The sequence below is a fragment of the Crocodylus porosus genome, unplaced genomic scaffold, assembly GCF_001723895.1.
Source record: "Crocodylus porosus isolate Cpor-Errol unplaced genomic scaffold, CroPor_comp1, whole genome shotgun sequence".
Classification (NCBI taxonomy): domain Eukaryota; kingdom Metazoa; phylum Chordata; order Crocodylia; family Crocodylidae; genus Crocodylus; species Crocodylus porosus.
The window spans coordinates 5,263,582-5,284,548 of NW_017728921.1; the positions used below are offsets into that span (position 1 = coordinate 5,263,582).

General features: G+C 49.0%; 1 protein-coding gene across 2 annotated transcripts; it reads right to left on the reverse strand.

Moving 5' to 3' along the window:
* Nucleotides 1–708: 708 nt before the first annotated feature.
* Nucleotides 709–20,961, reverse strand: VPS37B (VPS37B, ESCRT-I subunit). Of its 2 annotated transcripts, none has more exons than XM_019538858.1 (4): nt 20,848–20,961; nt 6,945–7,116; nt 6,168–6,250; nt 709–4,882 (listed from the first exon to the last, which is right to left on the reverse strand). In XM_019538858.1, the coding sequence occupies exons 1-4, from the start codon at nt 20,950–20,952 to the stop codon at nt 4,373–4,375; spliced, it is 870 nt and encodes a 289-aa protein (XP_019394403.1). In that variant the 5' UTR covers nt 20,953–20,961; the 3' UTR covers nt 709–4,372. The 2 variants fall into 2 exon arrangements, with proteins under 2 accessions (XP_019394403.1, XP_019394404.1); XM_019538859.1 differs by lacking the exon at nt 20,848–20,961 and adding an exon at nt 7,351–7,848.
* Between the last annotated feature and the right edge of the window lie 6 nt (nt 20,962–20,967).

Here is a 20,967-nt window from a genome sequence, read left to right on the forward strand (position 1 = left end):
GAACAGGCAAAAAACACGATGCTGCTTTGTCTATAACACCTGTCACCAGCTGTTCCAGTTACCCAAGGTGTGGTGGCAGCAACGCAGGGCTCTGTAGTTAAGCTGCTTCTTTCCCAAAAAACCCTCAGCATTTCCAGTACCTCCCACCTGCCAGCAAGCCATCCACCCGCCCCCCGCCCACTTTGCTGTGTTAGCATCAGGCTGTTCCTTTGCACCACAACCGAACCCTGGTCGAGAAACAGCAGGACACCAACATGCTCTGGCTTATTATTTATTTATTTATTTTTAAATGCACCAGTGGTCGCAGCCACTAAACTGTCTGTACGTATACAGCACAAACACCACCTTTAGTGTCATCGTTACATTAGGAACACTTACTACTACCCACAGCGCAGCGTACTCCGCGTTGCCAAACCTTGGTTAGCTCCTTCCGGTTTCCAGCCACTCTGTGCTAATATCCCGACATGCAAGGCGGCAGCGTTTCAAGATGGGACTGCTGCTGGCGTGGTGCGCTGCTTGACAAAGGAGGTAGCACTTCTCATGTTGCGGCAGGTCGACCGTGTTGCTCCCGACATCCTCCTTGGCCCCTCGCACAAAAGGGAGAAGTTTGCATGGGCAGCAGGCAGGCATCACATGCGCTGCCCTGGTCTGCATACATGCACAACTCCTGCTGTGTCCTAATCAGGAGCTCAGCACCAACCTCTCCTCGCTTACAGCAAGTTAGCACCTCTTAGCTCCTTGGGAAGCAGGTCCAAGCTCCCGCATATCAGTCCGCGCACCTCACAGGGCAGAAGCAGACCTGTCACCCCACGCACGGGAGGTGACTACTTCCTTCTCCTGTAGAGCTTTTCAACTTACCACCCACTCACTCCACATGAAATGAGGCTAGGTCAAGCCACCCCTAATCAAATGCAACAAGGCCATTGCCCCATGTTTTCCTCCATGGCAGAAATACCTGCTACTACAAGACAAGAAACTGCAGCACATTACAGTATGTGCGGTCCCTTCAGCACCGCAGGCTTGACGGTTTGCTCACTCCTTTGGGGAAAACCGCTACCAAGCACGGGACCTGCCCCTGTTAGCCACAGCATGCCTGCTTCAGCATCCCACCCAGCCACACCGAGTCCTCTCAAGTTTAATGAGCACTGTCCAGATCTTACGGTTTGCTGAAACCGAGTCTGAACAGGGACCTCGGGCCACCTCACCCTCTCACTCCACGTGCGATGCCCACTGCCATCCTTAAGGAGAAAGGGCACCGAGTGCAAGGCTCATGCCAACGCCTTCCTGGGAAGCACTTCACACGCACGTTGGCCAGACAGGTGGAGGCCTCCCTCTGAGATCCTGCAAAGGACATGGTGGTACCAGAGCAGGCGGCAGGTGCTGCTTGGCTGGTCAGCACACTTACAATCTACCAACTTTGGGCTTGCTTCCTCAGGTCCTGGAGCCTCAGGTCCTTCTGCCAAGGCAGCTTGCCCAGTTCGATCTGCTGCATCTAAATCCTCCACAGGGACCCACTGGGCACAGCAAACACTGCCAGGTGTTACTCCAGAGAGCGCGGGGAGAAGCCTTCTCCTGAAGGACGGCTTTGCAGAGCCCTCCACTCCAAGCGCACAGGTTAGGCAAGTTGTTACTGCAGCTAAGTTGCGTGCCCACTGCTCCCTGCCACAATCCCAAAAGCACGCACCGCAATGTCACCTTCATTTCTCCGCCGTCCACCAGGGTAGCGTCGCAGCTACGAGGGCAGGATTCATGCCTCTCCCTAGAGCACTCCTCCTGAAGGCGGCAAGGTGCATGGCAACAAGCGGCTTTGCAAGGACACATCACGAGTGGCACAACAGCTTCCAGAAGCAGCAGGAGCTCCAGCAGGAGAGACTCTATTAACTCACATGGTAATTCAACCAGAACACTAGGCTTAACACTAGCAGCCACTGAGCTGCTTAGACATTCAAACAGCTGTTACAGCCTTGTCTTATGCTAAGTGACCGAATAGGAAACAAACAAAAAAAAATCTTCCCTTTGAGGAAGTGCCCTGCAAGAAAGAGCCCTTAAAGCACAAAGGAGTGAGATAAACAAGGGACCAGGAAATCAATGGCCAATATTCGGATCACCGCGAGTGATCGTAAGGCACGTCAGCTGCATGCACGCGCGATAATGCATTGCTTTGTGTAGAGAAAGTTGCATTGCCCCTCCCTGCACTGAGTCTGCAAAAGACAGTATTTTTCCTTTGAGAAAGCATCCCTGAATGGCTGTGTCATCACCACAGAGGTTACTAAAAAGCAGGCAACTTCAAACAATTAGTAGTAAAAATATTTTGGACTATTTCCTAGCAACACCGAGAGGGCAAGCGAGTTAAGTGCAAGCCCATGGTACACTTACATCTCCCATCTCTGGGAGCCCGGCAGAGGATATTCCCACCCTCACAAGGGGAGTTGGCACTTGGTTGGTGTAAGACAGATGCACCCAGTTACTTTTACTAGGCTTCTGGCAATCCCAACGTGCAGGCACCCAGCGATAGCTTGAGACCAGGGCTTGCTTCAAACCATGCAGGTCATTTCTGCAGCACCTCCATCTCCAGAACAGAGACCACAGTTCACCATTAACCGCTCTCCAATGAAGTTCTATGGGACAAGCATTGTGAGAAGTCCGTGCTCACAAAAACAACCTGCACAGTTCCTAGATTATAAAATACACCCAAGGTAAAAGCAGTCTAGGGGATGCAGTTTCACCACTGGCTGGCTTTCCCCACTCCAAACACTTGTCAGGCTTACCCAGGGGACTGCGTTTGGGCCAGCCACGCTGACCACTGGGCCACCTCCGATCTTCACTGGACAGCGACAGCAGAGTCGCCCTGTTTTCAGAGGAGGCTATTTCCAATTAAAACATTCACTGCCCCAAAATCACTACCCAACTCCAGCAGGAAGAGCTAATGCTGAGTTACAGGGTTCATGCTGGGGGAAAACCCCAGACGACTACGTATGGACGGTTTACACCCTCAGCAGAAAGAGGCCCCAGTGCCTCTCACATGTGCCTCCATGCAAGAGACAGAGCTGGTTTTGGAGCACACTTCTTAGGCCACTGACCTCATTAGCTGCATGGATGACAAGGTGACACAAGAGGTTGGTAACATCTCTTCCATGACATGCCCACCTGTCACTGCCTTCAGGCATCCCCTCGTGCCCACAGCACTCACCCTGATGTGACACACTGCTCTCTGTTAAAGAAGAAGGTGTCCCCACTCTTTGGCACAGATGGAGGAGGACATAGCACAAAATGAAAACCCCCAGCTGCCAGACTGCAAGGCTCGCCCTCCTCATGGTCAAACAGGACCATCAGTAAAGACAAGGAACTGTCTCTTCCATCCAGGCTGGACTCCACACCAATACTGCTGGGCAAGAGAAGATGGCCACGAGAAGATCATACCTCCACTCGAACAACAAAGCAGAGGCTGCACGCAGATTTAAAGAGCTTTGCGAAGGTGAACAGAACCATCCAGCAGTAAGGTATGAAAACAGAATGCCTAGGACTCCAGGTCCTGGGATCCCATTCCCTGGTCTGTCAGTGAATGAACACTCCCAACCACCCCTCTCCTCTACCTCCCAAAGGCAGATTCAGTAAGGCAGATGCCCGCCCAACTTAGGAAGAAAACGGGGGGAGGTAAATGGAGAAATGCACACAAGGGCTCATGATGTTTCCACTGATATCTACACCGGCACTACCTACATCTCCCTCAGAACGGAACAGCCAGAAGTTCCACTCCCGATGCTCTTCAAAAGAATCCGTAGCCTTTTCCATTCGGGAGCCGTTCCAATGACCAGACTGTGGATGTTACATTAGTGAATGTACCCGATGGGGAGGCTGGGTTTACTCCCACTGAGGCCAACTCTTTCTGCTGCAGCAGCTTTATGCATAGCTTTCAGATGTGAGATCCAATCGTTACTACCCAAATACCAGCAGCCATAGAGTCTGAGATGCTAGCAGCTGAACTGTGCTCAAATCCAGCTGCAGCAGGACCACATCAAGACGGATGTGCCTCTTGGTCTGAGTGGGCCACGGCCACCAACACTGAACCTAAGAATCATAACGCAAGTGAATCCACAGCTTGCCAGACTACAAAACTCCACCCCAACATCCCTACCCCAGGAAAAGAAAAAAAAAAAATCTATAGTCTGTGCAGTCCTTGATTATACAAAAAACCAGAAAAAAAACACAATCACATTGACCAAATGCAATTCCACACCCCTGCCAGACAGCTTGGAGTTTGCCATTTGCCACACGCGGCACAGGGGTTTCCCTCTGGCCACAGTACACCGCTGGCAGGGGAGAAACAGGAGGAACATGAGCACCGATGCCCGAGTCTAACACCCCGAGTTGTTCACTGCAGGATGAAGCCCGGGTGCGGCGGAAGGCGAGGCGGCGGTCTCTGCGGCAACGCCGGAGGGTGCTGCAGGGCAAACTGGGATGGGGGTCCCGGCTGCGGTACCTGACTTGCCAGCTGCATTCCTGATCCTGATCGTGGGGGGAGTGGAGGGTAGGGAGCCCCCGGGTAAGGCATGGCTGGTCCCGAGCCCATGGCTGCAGTAAACGGAGTGGGAAAGCGTCCTGCAGGCACTGCTGGAGGCGGTGGAGGCGGTATTCGCCGGGGCACGACCGAGGGAGGCGTGCTTACATCCGAAGGATAGGAGGTGGCTGGCGCTGGTGCGGTCTCAGGCATTCTCGGCTGCAAGGGCAGCTGCGCCTGCGGCAATCTCTGTCCCTTCAGCACCATGTCCTGGAGCTTCTCGATCTTCACCCGGCGCAGATGAGCCAGCTTGCGCTTGCTCTGGTACTCATCGATGAAGGAATCCAGAGCCACTTCGCCATCCAGGAACTTCTCTGCCATGTTCTGTCAGACATGGAACAACCTGTTAGAAACTCACAGTCCACAAAAACCTTGCACAGCTTCTTTTCCTCCTCAGAAGGTCACCTCCTCTCCCAGAGGTGAGAGATCTTTTGTGATGATGCCTTATTAGACCAAGTGTCTCGTTGGGAGAGAAGCTAGACAAGCAGCTGGGCACAAGCTGCCCTTCCGCAGGTCTCCTCTCTCCACTAAGACAGGACCATACCCTGCTCTAGAGCTCAAGCCTAACCTTGGGATTCCCTTCTTAGCTGTGTTCCAGTTCCCCCCCGACTACTGTGAGCCACATCCATGCTCCCACTGATGCCTGGCTGCTGTTCAAAGAGGCTCTCTGCATTCCCCTAACCATGGGAGGCAGGGATGACTCCATTTACAGTCACAGAAATGTAGGGTGGGAAGGGACCTCAGGAGGTCACATCTAGTCCAAACCCCTGCTCAGAGCAGGACCAGCCCCAACTACATCATCTCAGCGAAAGCTTTGTCTACCTGGGTCTTAAAAACCTCCAAGGATGGACCTTCTACCACCTCTCTGGGTAACCTGTTCCAGTGCTTTACTACCCTCCTAGTGAGAAAGCTTTTTCTAATATCTAACTGACATTTCCCTAGCTGCAATTTGGGACCATTTAAGAGCTTTCCAGATCCCTGGTCAGCCCATATTATGGTTCAGTGCTGGGAAACACTCAGTCTATTAATAAGGCTTCCTTCCTGCTTGAGTCCACACCTCCCCATCACAGCACGAAATCCCCCCAAGCCACTGTGCTGCATATACACAACCTATCCCAGTATGTTCCACTACACAGGATGGGAAGGGAGAAAACCTTTGCAGCAGCCATGAAGGTTACAAAGGCAAGCCCTCCTTTCCTGTCTACCCAGGACAAACCATCTTGCCCATGGTTTTCCATACCCCACCCCCCCTCCTCTAATGGCTCAGTGCACCTACTTAACATCTGTACAAAACAGACATGCGCCTTAGGGTAAGACAAACCAGGAGAATCAAGGGTACATTTTCCCAGTTAGACAATAAGGAAAAACATTAAAGCTGTTAGAAACACTTCAAATATAAAACAAGCTTGCATTCTTTTGTCAACTGAGGTCACTTTGCCTTGAGTCACCAGGTTGCCTGATAAAGTTTGAAGTGACGGCTGAGGCCACATTCAGCAAAACCCTCTCACAGTACATTATCTTTACCACTATACCATGGCTGTGTGTATCAAAAGCCTCGCAAAATTTTACCATTTGTTACCCTTATGCATTTTAAGCATCCTGCCATTACCTCTGTGTCCTCTTCAATCTTGGCACCCTCTGTCTGAAGCAGTGCTAACAGTGTCTCCAGGGAAGCATTGCTGGATTGGCTGTCTGCAAGGACACAAACAGGGGGGTATATACAGCAGCCGGCCACAAATGATGCTCCCTTCTCCTGCCCCCAGCTCCATCAAGCACTAGACTCCTTTCCAGACACAAGCCTGTTTATCCTGCGCCACTCCAGACAGAACAATTCTGAGCAGAAAGTTAACAGAGATGCTTTCTAAGAATTTACTTTCAGGACAGTCACAGGGCTTGAACTGTTGCTACCAGTGAAAAAGCTGAAAAGTTACCCGCTTAGCTGGCAAAGGTGTTTGTGCTGGAGACAAACACCTCATAACAGAGGTACAGAGCAAAAGTCTGGTCAGCCTATTCAAGCCATCTGATCTTTCACTTGCTGGACAGCTGCAGAGAAGGGCTGCCTTTAAGAATACAGAGACAATTCTGCTCACCTTCAGGGAAGAGATTCGTTAGCCTAATGCATCTCTCTCAAGCGACCGCAGAGATCCCACTAATATATACCTGCCCCTGATTTTCTTTTCCCCTAGGCCATGCTGTTCAAACAGCCATCACAGTAGTATTTTTCCACTCTCATTCAATGAAGCTACTCTTGACCACTTGACATTTCAGCTCCTCTTGAGAAATGCTTCTAACCCGCGCAGCTCCCAGATCTGGGATGTGCGCCTAAGAGGACAAGGCATGCCTGTCCAGGAAAACCCAGGAAATACGTTACTGCATAATACGTTACCTAGCTTGGTTTTCTTTATCTGATAAGCTTCAAAAAGGACCTGCAGCTCCTGATATTTCTGGATCACGCTGGCTTTCAGTGTTTCCAGTTTTGGCTGGTACAAAAGGTTGTCTTCTGCTAGACTACGGTTGCTGGCAAGGGTCATTTCCTTGCTAAGCTGAACATTTTGGGCCTGCAAAAGAAAAAAGTATACAGAATACTATAAATATTTCTGGATAACAGTTTCCAGCACTTTCCCAAATCCAGACAGGCCAGTATCGTCGGCACTGCTGCAGCACATCCTAAAAACTGGAGAGGGGCTTTTAGACTCTCCCTGGATGCTCAATCCAGAAAGCCATGAGAACGCCCTACTAGGTTGCCTGGTACAACCCATACTCCAAGGACCATGCATTCAATCCCCCCTTACCTTGTGTACACTGTGCCCTTTCTGCAACAAAAGGCTTTTCCACATCTACACCACCACCATGAGACTTTAAATGCAGGTCATGCCATGTGGCCAGAGGCATCTTATAAATGCAAACAATGGCACAGACCAAAGGTGGAAGACTCATGAATGCAAGAAAACACTCACAAAACAGGGACCACACCACTCAGACGGCCACCTCCACCACCGAGGAGTATGAGGGGACAAGCAGCAGCTCCTGGAGAAGCTCCTTGAGCAGAGCTTGCTTCAAAACTGCACTTCTTAGATTTTGTTCTCATGTCAAGGAGCATGTGCGCAGACACACAAAGAGACTATGCAATCAGTTTTCTTCTACAGGCTGGAAAGAAAAAGCTTAGTCCAAATATTTAGGGGAACCAAGCCCAGCTATATCAGTCTCTCCTGCCGCGACCAGAAAGAAGGAATTGTGGATCACACGGTTTCCACAAACAAGTTTCTTGCAAACACTGACACTGCTGGAAAGCAGCCAAGCCAGCTATGGCTAGACTCCTGCAGACCCCTGCTCAGCACTGCTCTCTGACGGCATGCTGCCAACCTCCGCAAAGGAGCAGGGATAAGTGCATTTTTCTGCCCAGATTCACCCTACCTCCTAGTTAGAGAAGTACAGGGAAGTCCTCCAGACTACTGGGCAGGTTGCAGGGCTGTGCCGGAGGCAGCAGCTAGGTTGATTCCCTCTATCCTCTTCTACGCAGAGTTTATGTGCCTGAATTCCTTCCCCAGTATGCGACTGCTGAAGAGCACACAGGCTCCTTTGTGAAAGGCTCTGACAACCTAAAATAGAGATGCAGCCCAAGTGCCAATAGCAACCTTCTTTCTACCCACACACACCACAGATCCCCCCGGCATCTCTCCTTCTCTACAGGCTTTTCCCAACCCCTTGCTGGGTTCCGGCCAAAAGTCCATTTTTCCAGCTCAGTCCTCCCATTTGCACATCCTGGTTTGAACGGCCTTGCCCGTGCCGAGGGAATAGCCACTCTCACAGAGCAGTGAACAAAAGATCATTGTAGACCCTTCTTCTCTGCACAAAATGCATTTTCCCTTTGGCCAGTCTTCAGAGGCTTTGGGAAAGCTGAGCCTGTGGGGAAGGCCACCTTGGCAGGATGTCAATTTAGACCTCATAACGCACTTCAGACAAAGAGAAAAGATGCAGGAGGGTTAGTGTCAGATGGTCTGAATACCCACCACGGCTCGACATTCCCACGGTCTGATGTGCTGACACTCACCTTCAAAGAGGCCGCAAGGCGTCCGCAGCTTGCTCTGGCCTGCACGGTTAGTCTGTCCCCACCCTGCCCCATTTACTGCCACAAAAGTCTGCCTTTCGCTTCACTCCCCTCCGTGCGGCAGGTAAATCCTGGCTATCATGGGGTACTAGAGCTCCCCAGGGTTAGGCTGTTAATTATCTCCTAGAAGATACAAGGTGACTGCCAGAGCCCGTGCACGTGATTTTAGTTCCCCTTCCCCTTTCTCCTTCGTTCTCAGGCCCCAGAGTGACCGGCACAGCAGTTGCTCCTCCATTTCTCTGTATATGTCGCTGCTCTTCCCCCGAGACCAGCTTTATGCTTTGTGATTTCCACCCAGTCCAGCTGCCTGTTTGTGGCCACTGCTGCTTCCTTCCTCTCAGCTGCCTTTTGCAGAAACTCCAGACCAACATCGGCCACGTCCTCGCCCGGCAATTAGCGCCGCGTTATCGGTGCAGGGCTCGTTTGGCCTGCAGCCCGCTCTCAATTACAGACTGCGTCCACAGAGGATAGGGACTTCTTTAGAAATGGCAAACAATGGCTCTTTCAACTGCTTTAGACACCCTGGCAGTACTTCGGGGGACAACAGGGTGCAAGGCCAGGTATCCCACTCAGTGCAAGTAAGAACAGGAGACTTTATCCCAGAGCGCCTCGCACCTGCTATACACCTTTACGCACATTGCCAGAGCCAAAATGAGCATTGCTTTGGTATGAAGCCCTGATGTTATTGATGGGAAGCCAGGGTGTTTCATGGCAGCTGTTTCAGCCACCACAGGACAGTGGGTAAGAACCACATGTGGCTTGTGGTCAACACACAGTCCAAAGGACGTTCATATTCCACATCATATGGACAACGCAGCAGTGTCTTCAGCAGTGCCCATTTCCTTCTGAGAAGTTTTCGTTTGTCCAAAGTACTTTAATCTTTCAACCTCGCAAGATGCCCAATGCTATGCAAGCACAGGCACAGTCCTTGGTATACGAAGCACTGGATGGACAGGGAGGAGGGAACTTCACCTAGTTCTCTGCGCACTGTTACCCCAACAAGCCAGCAAACCAGAGGCAACGCAAGGCAAACCTCTCCCGATGATCCTGTAAGGTCCCTTTCAGCCCCTAAATCTGTGAATCTGCCCGCCATGTCACGTGCAATTCATATGCTTTCCCCAGCAGGTTCAGTCAGACAGCTGCCAAGCCATCTCGGATGCTTGACCCCATCTAGGCCCCACCACAAAAAGGCATAAGTGGTGCTCACTGAGAGGTGAACTAGATTCTGGATGGGTCTCGCATGTCCCCCCAGCCTATTCCTCTTTCAAGAAAGTAAAATCACCATCTGAGCTAACCTGAACTCACATTTTAGCTTTCTACTTTCATGGGATTTCCCCCAGGCACACCTAAAAATACTCCTGGACCAGACTTACTGTCACTCTCTCGCTGCCTAGCTGTGATAAAAGAACACCGCCCTTCTCCCCTCCAATGCTAAAGACGGTTTAAATGCTCATCACGTCACGGCTGCTTGCTCTCTTTGGTCCTTATACCACCAAAGCCAGCCAGGAAAGACAAACCAACCATGTGTGGGTCACCTTAGAGAGGGAAAAGTGACTTTCAGCTTCCCATTTGGCCAGGCACCATTTGCGGAACATTATTTTGCCCCTTCTTCACCATCCCTAGAGTTCACAAGAGAGGAACGCCAGGCCCAGTCTGATACTTTATCATCCTCAGCTTTCACCCAGACCTGCCATCCTCAACACTTAACAAAGAAGACATTGGTTTAAAGTAGCAGTGAATGAGACCCGTCTGCACTACTGGGACCACGGGCTCCACCTCCAATTAAAGGTGTTGCTCTGGCCAGAGTCCCGGGAGACTATGCGTCTTGGGACTTGGAGTTTTATGAGTGGACTCTGATCTTTCCTTGGGCTGGAGGCTATGTTAAATGCTTACAACTCAGCTAAGCAACCACCAGTAAATCAGAGACCGAAACTCAAGGACTCCCTGAAGGCTGGAAACACCCAAGAAAAAAGTGGCTCAATAAAAAAATAAAAGATTACATACAATTACAAGGAAAGAAAAAGCTAAGAAAGGAAGAGTTGGGCAGAATGGAAGGAAATAAGCTGCTCTATGTCACAGGTGGTTTCTCATGGAAAAAGTGTGTCAAAGGGGGTGCACACCGCAGTAAAACACCTTCAGGGAACAGGCAGCACAAAACATCCATTATAGCAGGCAGGTGAACCTAATGACTTGTCAGGCCCTTCTTTCCTTAAGGCTCCCATCACTGCTACCAAGGTCCTATTGGAAATACAGCTTTGCTACACAACAGCAAGCAGAAGATTTCAACAGCTGCCCTGCTCTTGCTCGCTGACACCAAGTTGTCTGATCTGTAGGCTTTGCACCCTCATAAAAAAACATTTATGGTGCACATTAAATTATAGCAGCCAGGATACGGCACATCTAGGAAGGGGCAAGCAAAAAAACCAAACCCCAAGCTGGAGGGCCAAATTCTCTCCCCAGCAAACTGTGTGGCCTCTGACATCTCGCTGTGCTTCAGTTTCCCCGCTATAAAGAGAGACAGAAGATGTAACAACCACAAAACTGGTGAAATAATCATTCTTCATTTACCACTGAGTGCGTGACAATGAAGGAAACGCACTGGCATTCAGCTGCTAAACGGCAACACTGCAAATTCATTTTTGGCTCCAGAGGATACATGCACCAGTAAGTTGCCTCTACTCTTTTAAAAAGGTCCACCTTATAAAAAAAAAATATACCAGTGAGGCCAGAAACCTGCCAAATGATAGAGGGGATTCAAACACACATTAGTAACAGCTTTAAACTTGACAGCCTCTGAGTTAAAAGACAGGTATACAGTGGGAAAAAAGCTGTGGAAAAAGGAAATAAGAAGTAGAACATGCGACAGCTCGTGACTCAGCCCTGTTCATGCTACAGCACTGCAGCAAGAACAGACTTTTCTATAGGGAGCAACCATAGGCCATCAGCTGCATTTACTGCTCACACTTCAAACCCTTCTGCTGAAGCAGCTTTTAGTGCCTACATCTGATAGTTCCTCCTGCTGCCTGCAAGTATAGTCCCTACAGCTGCTTCAACTCCTTTTGCACTCTTAAAAAATAAGAGTGCAAAAGGAGTTGACAGGCGCAATTTGTTCTCTCAGACCTTATTTTAGTCCATCCAGGAGTCAGTCCAAGAACTCAGTTTGCTCGGCAGTCTCAATGCACAGTCCCATGGCCTGACAATTTGAATGTAAGCCGATCTGCAAACTCATTTTTGCCCCCAATAAGGCCCTGTTCTCCACTAGCTGGGGTTTTGCCATTACAGCATACTCTTCTGGACAGCACGCGGAGAACACTAACCAGCATGCCTCTGCATGTGCAGCTTGTATAAGTTCCTTAAAACAAACAGGACCAAAAAAAGTCCTTTTCTGACACAAACACATCTTTGCTGGGGTTTTTGCAAACACCCTTTAGTTTACAGACATTATACACGACTGCCCTTCCCTTCTCGCAAACAGTATGTAATGGGCAGGTCTGCCATACATGAGGCTGTAACAGCTAAAACAAACAGGTCCCTCTTCCAAGTGGCAGGGAAGGTTTGCTCCATCATTCATGGCACCATCTAGTTTTATTTCCAGTAAAATTGAGACCCTTAGGAGGGAAAATGTTGCTTAAGCATATGAAAGATGCAAAGTGGAAAGACCAACCGCAACCCCAACACGGCACATCCCCCAAGGTTCTTCAAGAAGTGTCAAACCACACTTCTCTTTTGGTAGGAAAAAAATCTTAATTTTGAAGCACAACTCAAATACATAGCTCCTACTTCCTGCTATGTCCTTAGCTACCAGAATACATGGTGCCATGTGTGCCAAGGACAAACTTTCCATAAGAATGCTTGGTGCATTCAGAAACCCTTCCAGAGGACCTGAACAACAAATTTCAAAGATTAATCTAAAAAGGAAAGCAAATTGAAAGTACACTTGCAAAAACACTGAAGACTAACCCTCTTGGACTCTTCAAAAGGTCCCCAGGGCAATAAAGAGATCACCCTTACTACAATAAGGGTGACCCATTCAACATCTGCAAAGAGCAGTCAATTCATTACTTGTCTCAAGACCCTCGCCCAAAACAGCCAACAACCTGGAACTGAAGACAGACTTGTAAGAAAGATAGTAAAAAGAGTCTTCACTGAAGTCCTGAGATTTTCAGCATACACAAGATCTTCCTTGTGAAACACATGCCCTGTATGAGTCAAACCTGGAACCGAGTCAGCCAAGACCATGTTAAATAGAAAGACTGGATGAAGCTTTTTATTTTACCTGCTGTGGTTTCGCGACCTCGTCTCACTGAGAATGAACATAATACCGAGCTGATTGCAGAAAGAACAAAACAGCAAAGGGATTGCTTAATGCAGACCCAGTCTTTTCCAAATGAAATCACACACACCTTTGTGGCAAAACTTGAAAACATGGCCAAACATAGATCCCTTTGCCCTCAAAAAAGCCCACCAGTCCTCCCTGCCCTGACAAAGGAGATTTTTCAGCTCTTTCAAATATACTTTGCATGAGAAGGGGGATCATTTTAAAAAGGAAAGGAGGGGTTTTGGGCAGGTTGACTACAGAGACCATTACTTCCACACCAACTATCTGGTGACAGCAACTGGATTTCAGATCTTGCCATTTCAAAAAAAAAAAACTGTAAGACCTGAAGTTTGGCAAAAGTGGGGAAAAGATGCTGTAAAGGCAGAAGGAAGCAAGCAAGCAAATGAACAAACCAGACTGCTATAAAGGGCACAACTGATTACAATTTACCAGATATTACAAAATACTGGTTCACATAATTAATACTTCCAAACCGATTTCTATGAACAAACAATAGCCATGTATAAGGAAACTAGTTGAAAACAACGTGTATTCCAAGCCAGCTAACCCAGAGAAACACAAGGTCCAAATGAGACTAATCCCAGCTACCCACAAAGCCTGACAAATACCACTGAAATTATAATCTTGCATTGGCAGGCCCTTCAGCAAAGACCCAGTCAGCATTTCCATTACACTTCTTACTTTTAGTGCATGAGAAATTTGCGGTCCAGTTTCAAGCTGAACTCAGGACAACGTTCGAGTATCATGTGCATGTTGTTGCCAGCCTTGGCCATTTTCAAGGGGCCTAGGCCACATGGCAAAACCGTGGCTAAGGTGACATCTCCAAAGCCTGTTTCTCAGGGACAGGAGCATGAACTTTTGCAAGTGCGACAACCAGCTTGGTGAGCAAAGTAAAGGAAGCCACCAACATGTCTAACTAAACCAGTAATGGGATGCAATTAAACAAAGTGCAAGGCCTGAACGGAGACCTTAAAGGAAAGGCCACGCATTAAATAATCCAAATATGCAATATCGTAGTTTTATCTCAAAATATTAGTAGCAATGATTGCTGTAACCAAACATATCAGATGCTATTTTGCTATAATAGATATGTATTTTTGTTAAGATGCTTAAAATCATTTATCAAAACGGCCTTGGCAGAGAAGACCATAAAATAAAGATGAAACAGAGGACAGTGTTGAAATGTATTCCACAGTGGGGAAGGAAAGGAAATAAGAAACCCTCCCCTTTACTTTCCCAAGGATATAAATACCAACTAATTGACACCTTGCAAATCCACAAGAGATTTGGTACAGTCCAGTTCCAAAAGTTTCAGTGAAACAAAGAAAGTTCAATAAAACCAATCAGAGGTCATTTATCAGCCTATCAGAACCAGCCATCTATAAATATGGAGTATCGGCTAGGGAAATTTGGAGAACTCAGTAAATTCAAGAAGACCTGCTGCCAATCTTCCCACCTCACTCGCCAGTCTAAGTGAAAAACTATGTTGTACTGTCAGGGCCAGCCAGATAGACTTTGGGATACATGTTCTTTTTGCGATTTGAAATGCAAGCAAATAAAGGCTGTTAACCTGTTTTTGCCTCTATTATCAGTTGCCAACCTGCAAGAATACCTGTAATCTAAATAATGATGTGATGAACCTAAATGCAAAGCAGGAACAAACCTGAGAAACTAAATATGTACAAAAGTGATAAAGACTGCTGTATTTCTAGGGAAGGGACCGTGACTGACTGTTTGGCTTGGCAGCCCCTAAAGCAAGGGGCTCTGCTCAGCCAAGTCCTGCAGGTATCACCAGCATTTTAAAAACATGACCAGAATGACCTGGATTGCTGCTGTAGATGTTTGATCGTGGCAACCCATTTTATCCTACACATTTGGATGAATTCTTGGATCCTGGGCTACCAAATCAAGCAAGTTTCTGTAGTGCTGCTTGCACTGAGACAGGGGAATAATTTTTCTGATGCAAATCTTACTCAGTGCTTCCTGCCAGGGCTTACCCCTTCACAGCAATCCTATTAAGCACATAAGTTAAAAGCTGGGTTGCAGACTTTAGCATTTGGATCATGCTGGATTAAGCATAACCTCTTGTCTAAATGGAAAGGCACTTAAACAGATGAATTTCAGTGAGTGACCTTGGTAAAATAAAAAAAAAATCTTCTTTTGCTTGATATGATCCTCCTATATAATGCTAAGAAAAAAGAAGAGAAAGACATTTTGTAGCATGGTAATTCAGCCGCTTGCCTAAAACCAGACCCTAGTATTAGGTGGATTGTTGCTTAAATCAGACGAAGGTGACTAAAAGTTAGGAAAATGTGCCAGTGAGGACACTGGTTAAGACAGATTCAGACCAAATTCAGTGCTCTTTGCCCCAGTTCCTTATCTATAAGATGGGGCTAGTGCATAGGTTGATTTATCTAGCATGATGGCCATGAGAAACCAAAATCCCCATCCCATCAAAAGGGAGCACCATCTACTCTTCAGCAACGCTCCCACTCGCACACCTGCTCTCCTGGCCCCACAGCGGTGGCCATGCGCACACACTCTGGGGAAGAGGTACTGCCAACACCTGCATGGCGCAGCGCCTCCATATATTCCAGACAACTTCTTTCAGCTCAATGCAGGCCAGAAGGCAGAAAGCTACTACCCTCTTAGCAGTTACTAAAAAGTCCAAAAAATCCCCAAACAACTTTTGTACAAATATGCGTGTGCACTTTGCCAACCCTCTCCAGCCAAAAGACTTGCCTATTCCAGGCAAACACATACCCTGTAATTACAAAACCTCATATACTATAGCTACTTGTAAATGGAAAAAGGTATGCCCCAACTCCTCAAGAGCTGGAGCCGGGGGGGCGGGCAGGCAGCCTGGGCTGTGGCATGCACAGTGGGTCCTGCCACCCCTGGGCACATGGCAGGGTAGGACAGGGGTGGCACAGCAGCCAAACTCAGCCTCCCGGCAGCTCCCACAGTGGTGGTTTGCCCTTCCTGGCTGCTGTTGCCAGTCCGCCCCGTACCCACCATCAGGCAGGCGTGCAGAGAATGGCCCAGGACCTCACAGGCAGGGTGCACTCAGCTGGGTGGATGGGCTGGGGCTGCTGGCAGGCAAATGAGAAACAGGATCCAGGACCAGGATGGGCAGACAGGGCCAGAGCCAGGGCTGGGATCGCAGGTCAGCGACAGTGTGGGCCTGGGGCATAGCTGCTATCTGCTCCCTGCATATCCCTACTCATGTAACCGGTGCCCATCCCAGGGACGTGCAGGGAGCAGAACACAGCTTTGCCCTGGGCCCTGGCCCCTAGCCCCACGCTGTCACCACACTGCAATCCCAGCCCTGCTTGCCTGTCCCACTCCCAGATGCTGCTCCCTGTCCACCCACAGCCCCACCCCACCCACCTGGCTAAGCACACCCTGTTTGTGGGGGGTCCCAGGCTAGTCTTCACGGAGACCCTGCCCAATTGCTCCGTCTGGCACCTCCGGCAGTGGGTGTCAGGCAGATGGGCCCAGGGCCAGATAGGATCAACTGCACCCCCCAACCTGGCTGCTCTGGGGTTGGTTGTCATCCTCCCTGCCAGCCCACAACAGCTCACCAAAACTCCTTAAGTGTCCCTCCAGCCCAAATAATTGCCCACCCCTGAGTTAGAGTCACACAGGTTGAGCGTGTTGGCTTGAACCTGGAAAAAGCAGGAGGAAAACAAAGAAAAGAAATGAGCCAAGCCCTCTTGCACAAGAGCCTGGTCTGAAGAGTTCCTTTATCCGGCTGATGAGTCGTCCTCCATGTGCGCTGAGAGCAGACAGGTTCTAGAAACGGGTATTGTACTTAATTACCTCTCATTTTCCAGTTCAAAATTAGGCCTTGCAATGAAATTAAAGTCCTTTTACCTCCATGTGCTCATTTTTTTGTATTGCCAGTGCCAATGCACAGATCCTATATGGTGTAAGTGGACATCACACTAACATTTTTATTTGGCACACGGACAGACACGCACACAGTAAGGTCTTGCTGCCTACATGTAGGCAGTCTATTCATCTGACACCTAGCTGGTTAGCAAACAAGAAACATGCTGTAGTTGTACGCATATTTAATTCCTACCTTGGCATTTTGTGTTAGCGAAATTGTACATGACCACATACATAGTGCGGTTTTTAGGACAGGATAACAGATCCAAGATATCTGGGCATCTTTTCACTTGGATTTTCATCAAGGCCCATTCTTTAAGCAGCTGGGGGGGGGGGAACAAAACCTACAAAACTCAAAGCCATAGCTATGCTCGAAAACCCCTTTGTGTTTGCCAATGCCCTTTGAAGGCATGAGATGAGGGGGCAGCGATACATTCTGGATTCCTGGGTTTCACACAGCTGGAGCCACAAACTGTGCGTGCACACTTCCAGCAGCCATGATCAGCATTTTATTGAACCACAGAGTTCAGCAGCGGAGCACTTCCTCTTACCAAGATACAGCTCCAAGACAAGTATCAAGAGACAATCCAAATTCACAAGAAAAGTTTCTGGGATCTTTTATTACTCAGGTCCCCAGTACCTCCCATTTGTCAGCTCAGGACACAGTGCGCCACAGCAGCTCCCACCTCGTTTCAACACTGCCCTGTTACTCGATTAATACTGTCATTTCATTATGCACTACAAAAGATGAAACCCAAAGCTCATCCAGTTCCCCTCAAGTTTTAACAAGCTACGCATTCTCAGAATATTGGCTTTCTCTCTCACCCTGAGAGACAAGAGTCCTCTGTTCCAAGTGTCCAAAGCCTAGCAGCTTCACACACAAAAAAGATTTGGTCTCTTTGTGGGGCTACAACATCAAGGCCAACGTTACCGAGTTGTTCTGTCTGCACGTGTGATCATAGGTACACATGTGTGACCTGCTAAACGAATCCCTGCAGAAGACAATCCCTATAAACTAAAAGGCTGCCTATATTTAGCTTTCAGCAACAAAGCCAAGTTGCTTCCCCCTATCTATGCCTGCAAAGAACAGTTTTGTGTACCAAGTTTCCCTTACAGCTAGGAGAACAAAGGATTTTTCCAGAGTGAAATAATCCACTCCAGTCAGTCCATTTGGCCAGCAAAAATGAAAAAAAAATGTCTCTCAAACATCCTGGAACCTGTCACTTCCCTGCATCCTCAATTAAACCACTTAGATTAGACTTCAGCCCTGAATCTGCCCCACAGAGTGGATGGACTGACCCCAAACCCACATGAAACCCAGATGGGATCACACTGGGGTGATGCGGGGGTTCAACCAAGCTCATTATACTGCAGGATCAGCCCCCATCCCACCCCCCATACCACAGGCCCAAAACTTAGGAGTCAATAGATCAGAGGAGGGCACATTTTTTTGAAATCAGAAACTCTTAAGTAACCCCAAAATCAACAGCATCATACCATTATGGTCAAGTTCTCAAAATCTTATTTTACTTCATTTTAGGAGTCAAAAGTGGTGTTCAAGCAGTCGTTAGTAAGAGATCAACCACTCTGAAGATGGCCCAACGTATTTTGAATCAAATGGATTCTGGTAAAAGCCTCTACACACAATAGAGAGAGAACTACTAGGTCGCTGCCATGTTTCAACCCAACTCAAGTATCTTCATACCCAGCCACACTTCTGCACACCACAAACTATTCCCTTGGGCCTGAGTAATGCTATACTACAATTTAAACTGCTTCCTGCAGCCAACTACAGAGGAAAAACATAAGGTCAGAAGGATACTGTCCAGTTCTGCAGACTGAAGAGGTTTTACACTGTGCTTGCCCTACCACAAACATCCACAATCAATTTTGACACACACTAGTCAGCATATCTTGGGGGGGGGGGAGTTGCACATAACATGATCCAGATCCTCCACTAGTGTAAAGTGATCTCAAGTTTCACTAGGCCCTGTGCTGCTACTCCAAACCGTCCTATGAGATCAGTCAAGTTCATTTTCTCACGCTACAGACTGTGTTGATTCCCCTCTATGTTTCCCCTGCTACAGGGCTCCATAAGCCCATCGGTGTTCACCAAAAATCCCTGACAAAATATTATCTCTGCACAATTAGTCGCCACCGCAGTAAATTAGGCAGAAGAGCGTTGCTGCCTTAACGTGCAGTTATGGCATGCTACACTCGCAGAGAGAAAGGAAAAATCACTTTTCTTTGCTACTCTCGCCCCGAGATGTCCTACTGCTGCTAGTGACTAAAACAAACACCACGCGTGGTACAGCACAAAACCACAACAGGATGCTCGATAGAAACTCTGTTTCAACCTCAGCTTTTAACCTGCCTATCCATTTGCGTTTCTTCTCCCACGGTGATTACTCACCCTCCCATCATTTCTCCATCTTTCGGATTCAAGTCCCTCACTCCGCTCCAAGCTGTCCTTTTGCAGCCTCAGATGCCACGAGCTCATGCTCTAGATACAAAGGATACTGTCCAGCTCTATAGACAGAAGAGGTTTTACCCCGGCTTGTCCCACACAAACGTTTACATTCAATTTTGACACACAGGGGTCAGCATATCTTGGGAGAAGTTATAAAATACCACAACCCAGATCCTCTACTTGCATACCTGGTTTTAAGTTTCCCAGGCCCCATGATGCTTGTGGATTCAAAGCACTTCACACCAGACTCAACACCCCCCAACTGTTGGGAATCGAGTGGCACCCCATTTCCAAATGAATTTATATGTTACAAGGCTTCACTCCTTGCAGAAGAGCTGGGTTGTGAGGGTGGGGGATGTTCAGGCACGGATGGGCCTGAGCCTGCCTTGATCTACTTAGCTTATCTGCTTATCTCACAGAATCACAGTCCCCTGCTACAGGCTATATATACTATCTTACACAATTAACTGGTGAATCGCACAATACATTTAGACCGGCCCCACATGCAAAGTAATTATCATAGGATAAAAATGACTCTCTAGCTATAAAAAGAGCCAACCAGCTATAAAGTTAGTGCTCGAAAGATGCGTAACAACTCTTATTGCTGGTTTCCATCCAGCTTTCATCTGAACGTGTAGCAGGGCCCAGAGAGAAGTCAGGCTGGAAATAACCTCCAGAGGCGAGTCCGACTCCCTGCTTCAGGCAGGACCATTGCTGTCCAAACCACTCCAAGTCAGTCTTAGCAAGACTACCGTGTCCATCCTGACATGACAAGATGTCACACCCCAACCTGCCACAGGTAAAGCTGGGGGGGGGGGGGGCACAGCCACTGACATCACACTTATGTCTCCTCCTGGCACTGGCAAGGAGGAAGGAAGGAGAGGAGAACCCCAGCCGGCAGCCCGCTTCCCCTGTGGAAAGCCCTGGCTTGTGGATGGGTGTGTAGCTACAAAGGATGCTAGCTATAAAAAAGGGCTGACCAGCTCCAAAGCGAGTGCTTGAAAATGGGTAACAAGCCCCCAGCTGGTTTCTAGACAGCTTTCGTTGGCTGCGGGGGCTGCTAGGAGCCGGGAGGAGGAGACATGCAGTCGCAGCCGGGGAGCCCCGAAGTGCTGGATCCAGTTGGGCAACGTCTGCGGCGGGATCCGTGGCTTGCGGTGGGGACTCTTCTCCCCAGAACATGCCACATGTCACAATGGACGGGCCCGTGAGAGGGCAAGGTGCCTGCGTCCGCTCGGCCCGAGACCCCCTTGCTGCTCCCCTCAGGCCGGGGATCTAAATGTAACGTCTGCCGGGAGAGGTCACAAGGGGTCTGCCAGAGGCTGGGGAAGGAGACCGCCCCTCGCCCCCCCCCCGGGCGCCATAAACCCAACGTCTGTCCGGCGCTGAGTGAGCACGAGGCACTGGGGACCCACCAGAGACGGGAGAAGCCCCCACCCACCCCTCGCCGGGCCACGTCCCACTGGGGGGAGCCGCACCTCATCCATGCCCCGCGCCAGGGCCTGCAGCTGCTCCTCGTCCTCCAGCAGCTCGTGCAGCTGCTGCAGGCTCAGGCTCTCCAGGCGCCGCGCGTCCGCCGCCATCGCCCCGCTCCCGCT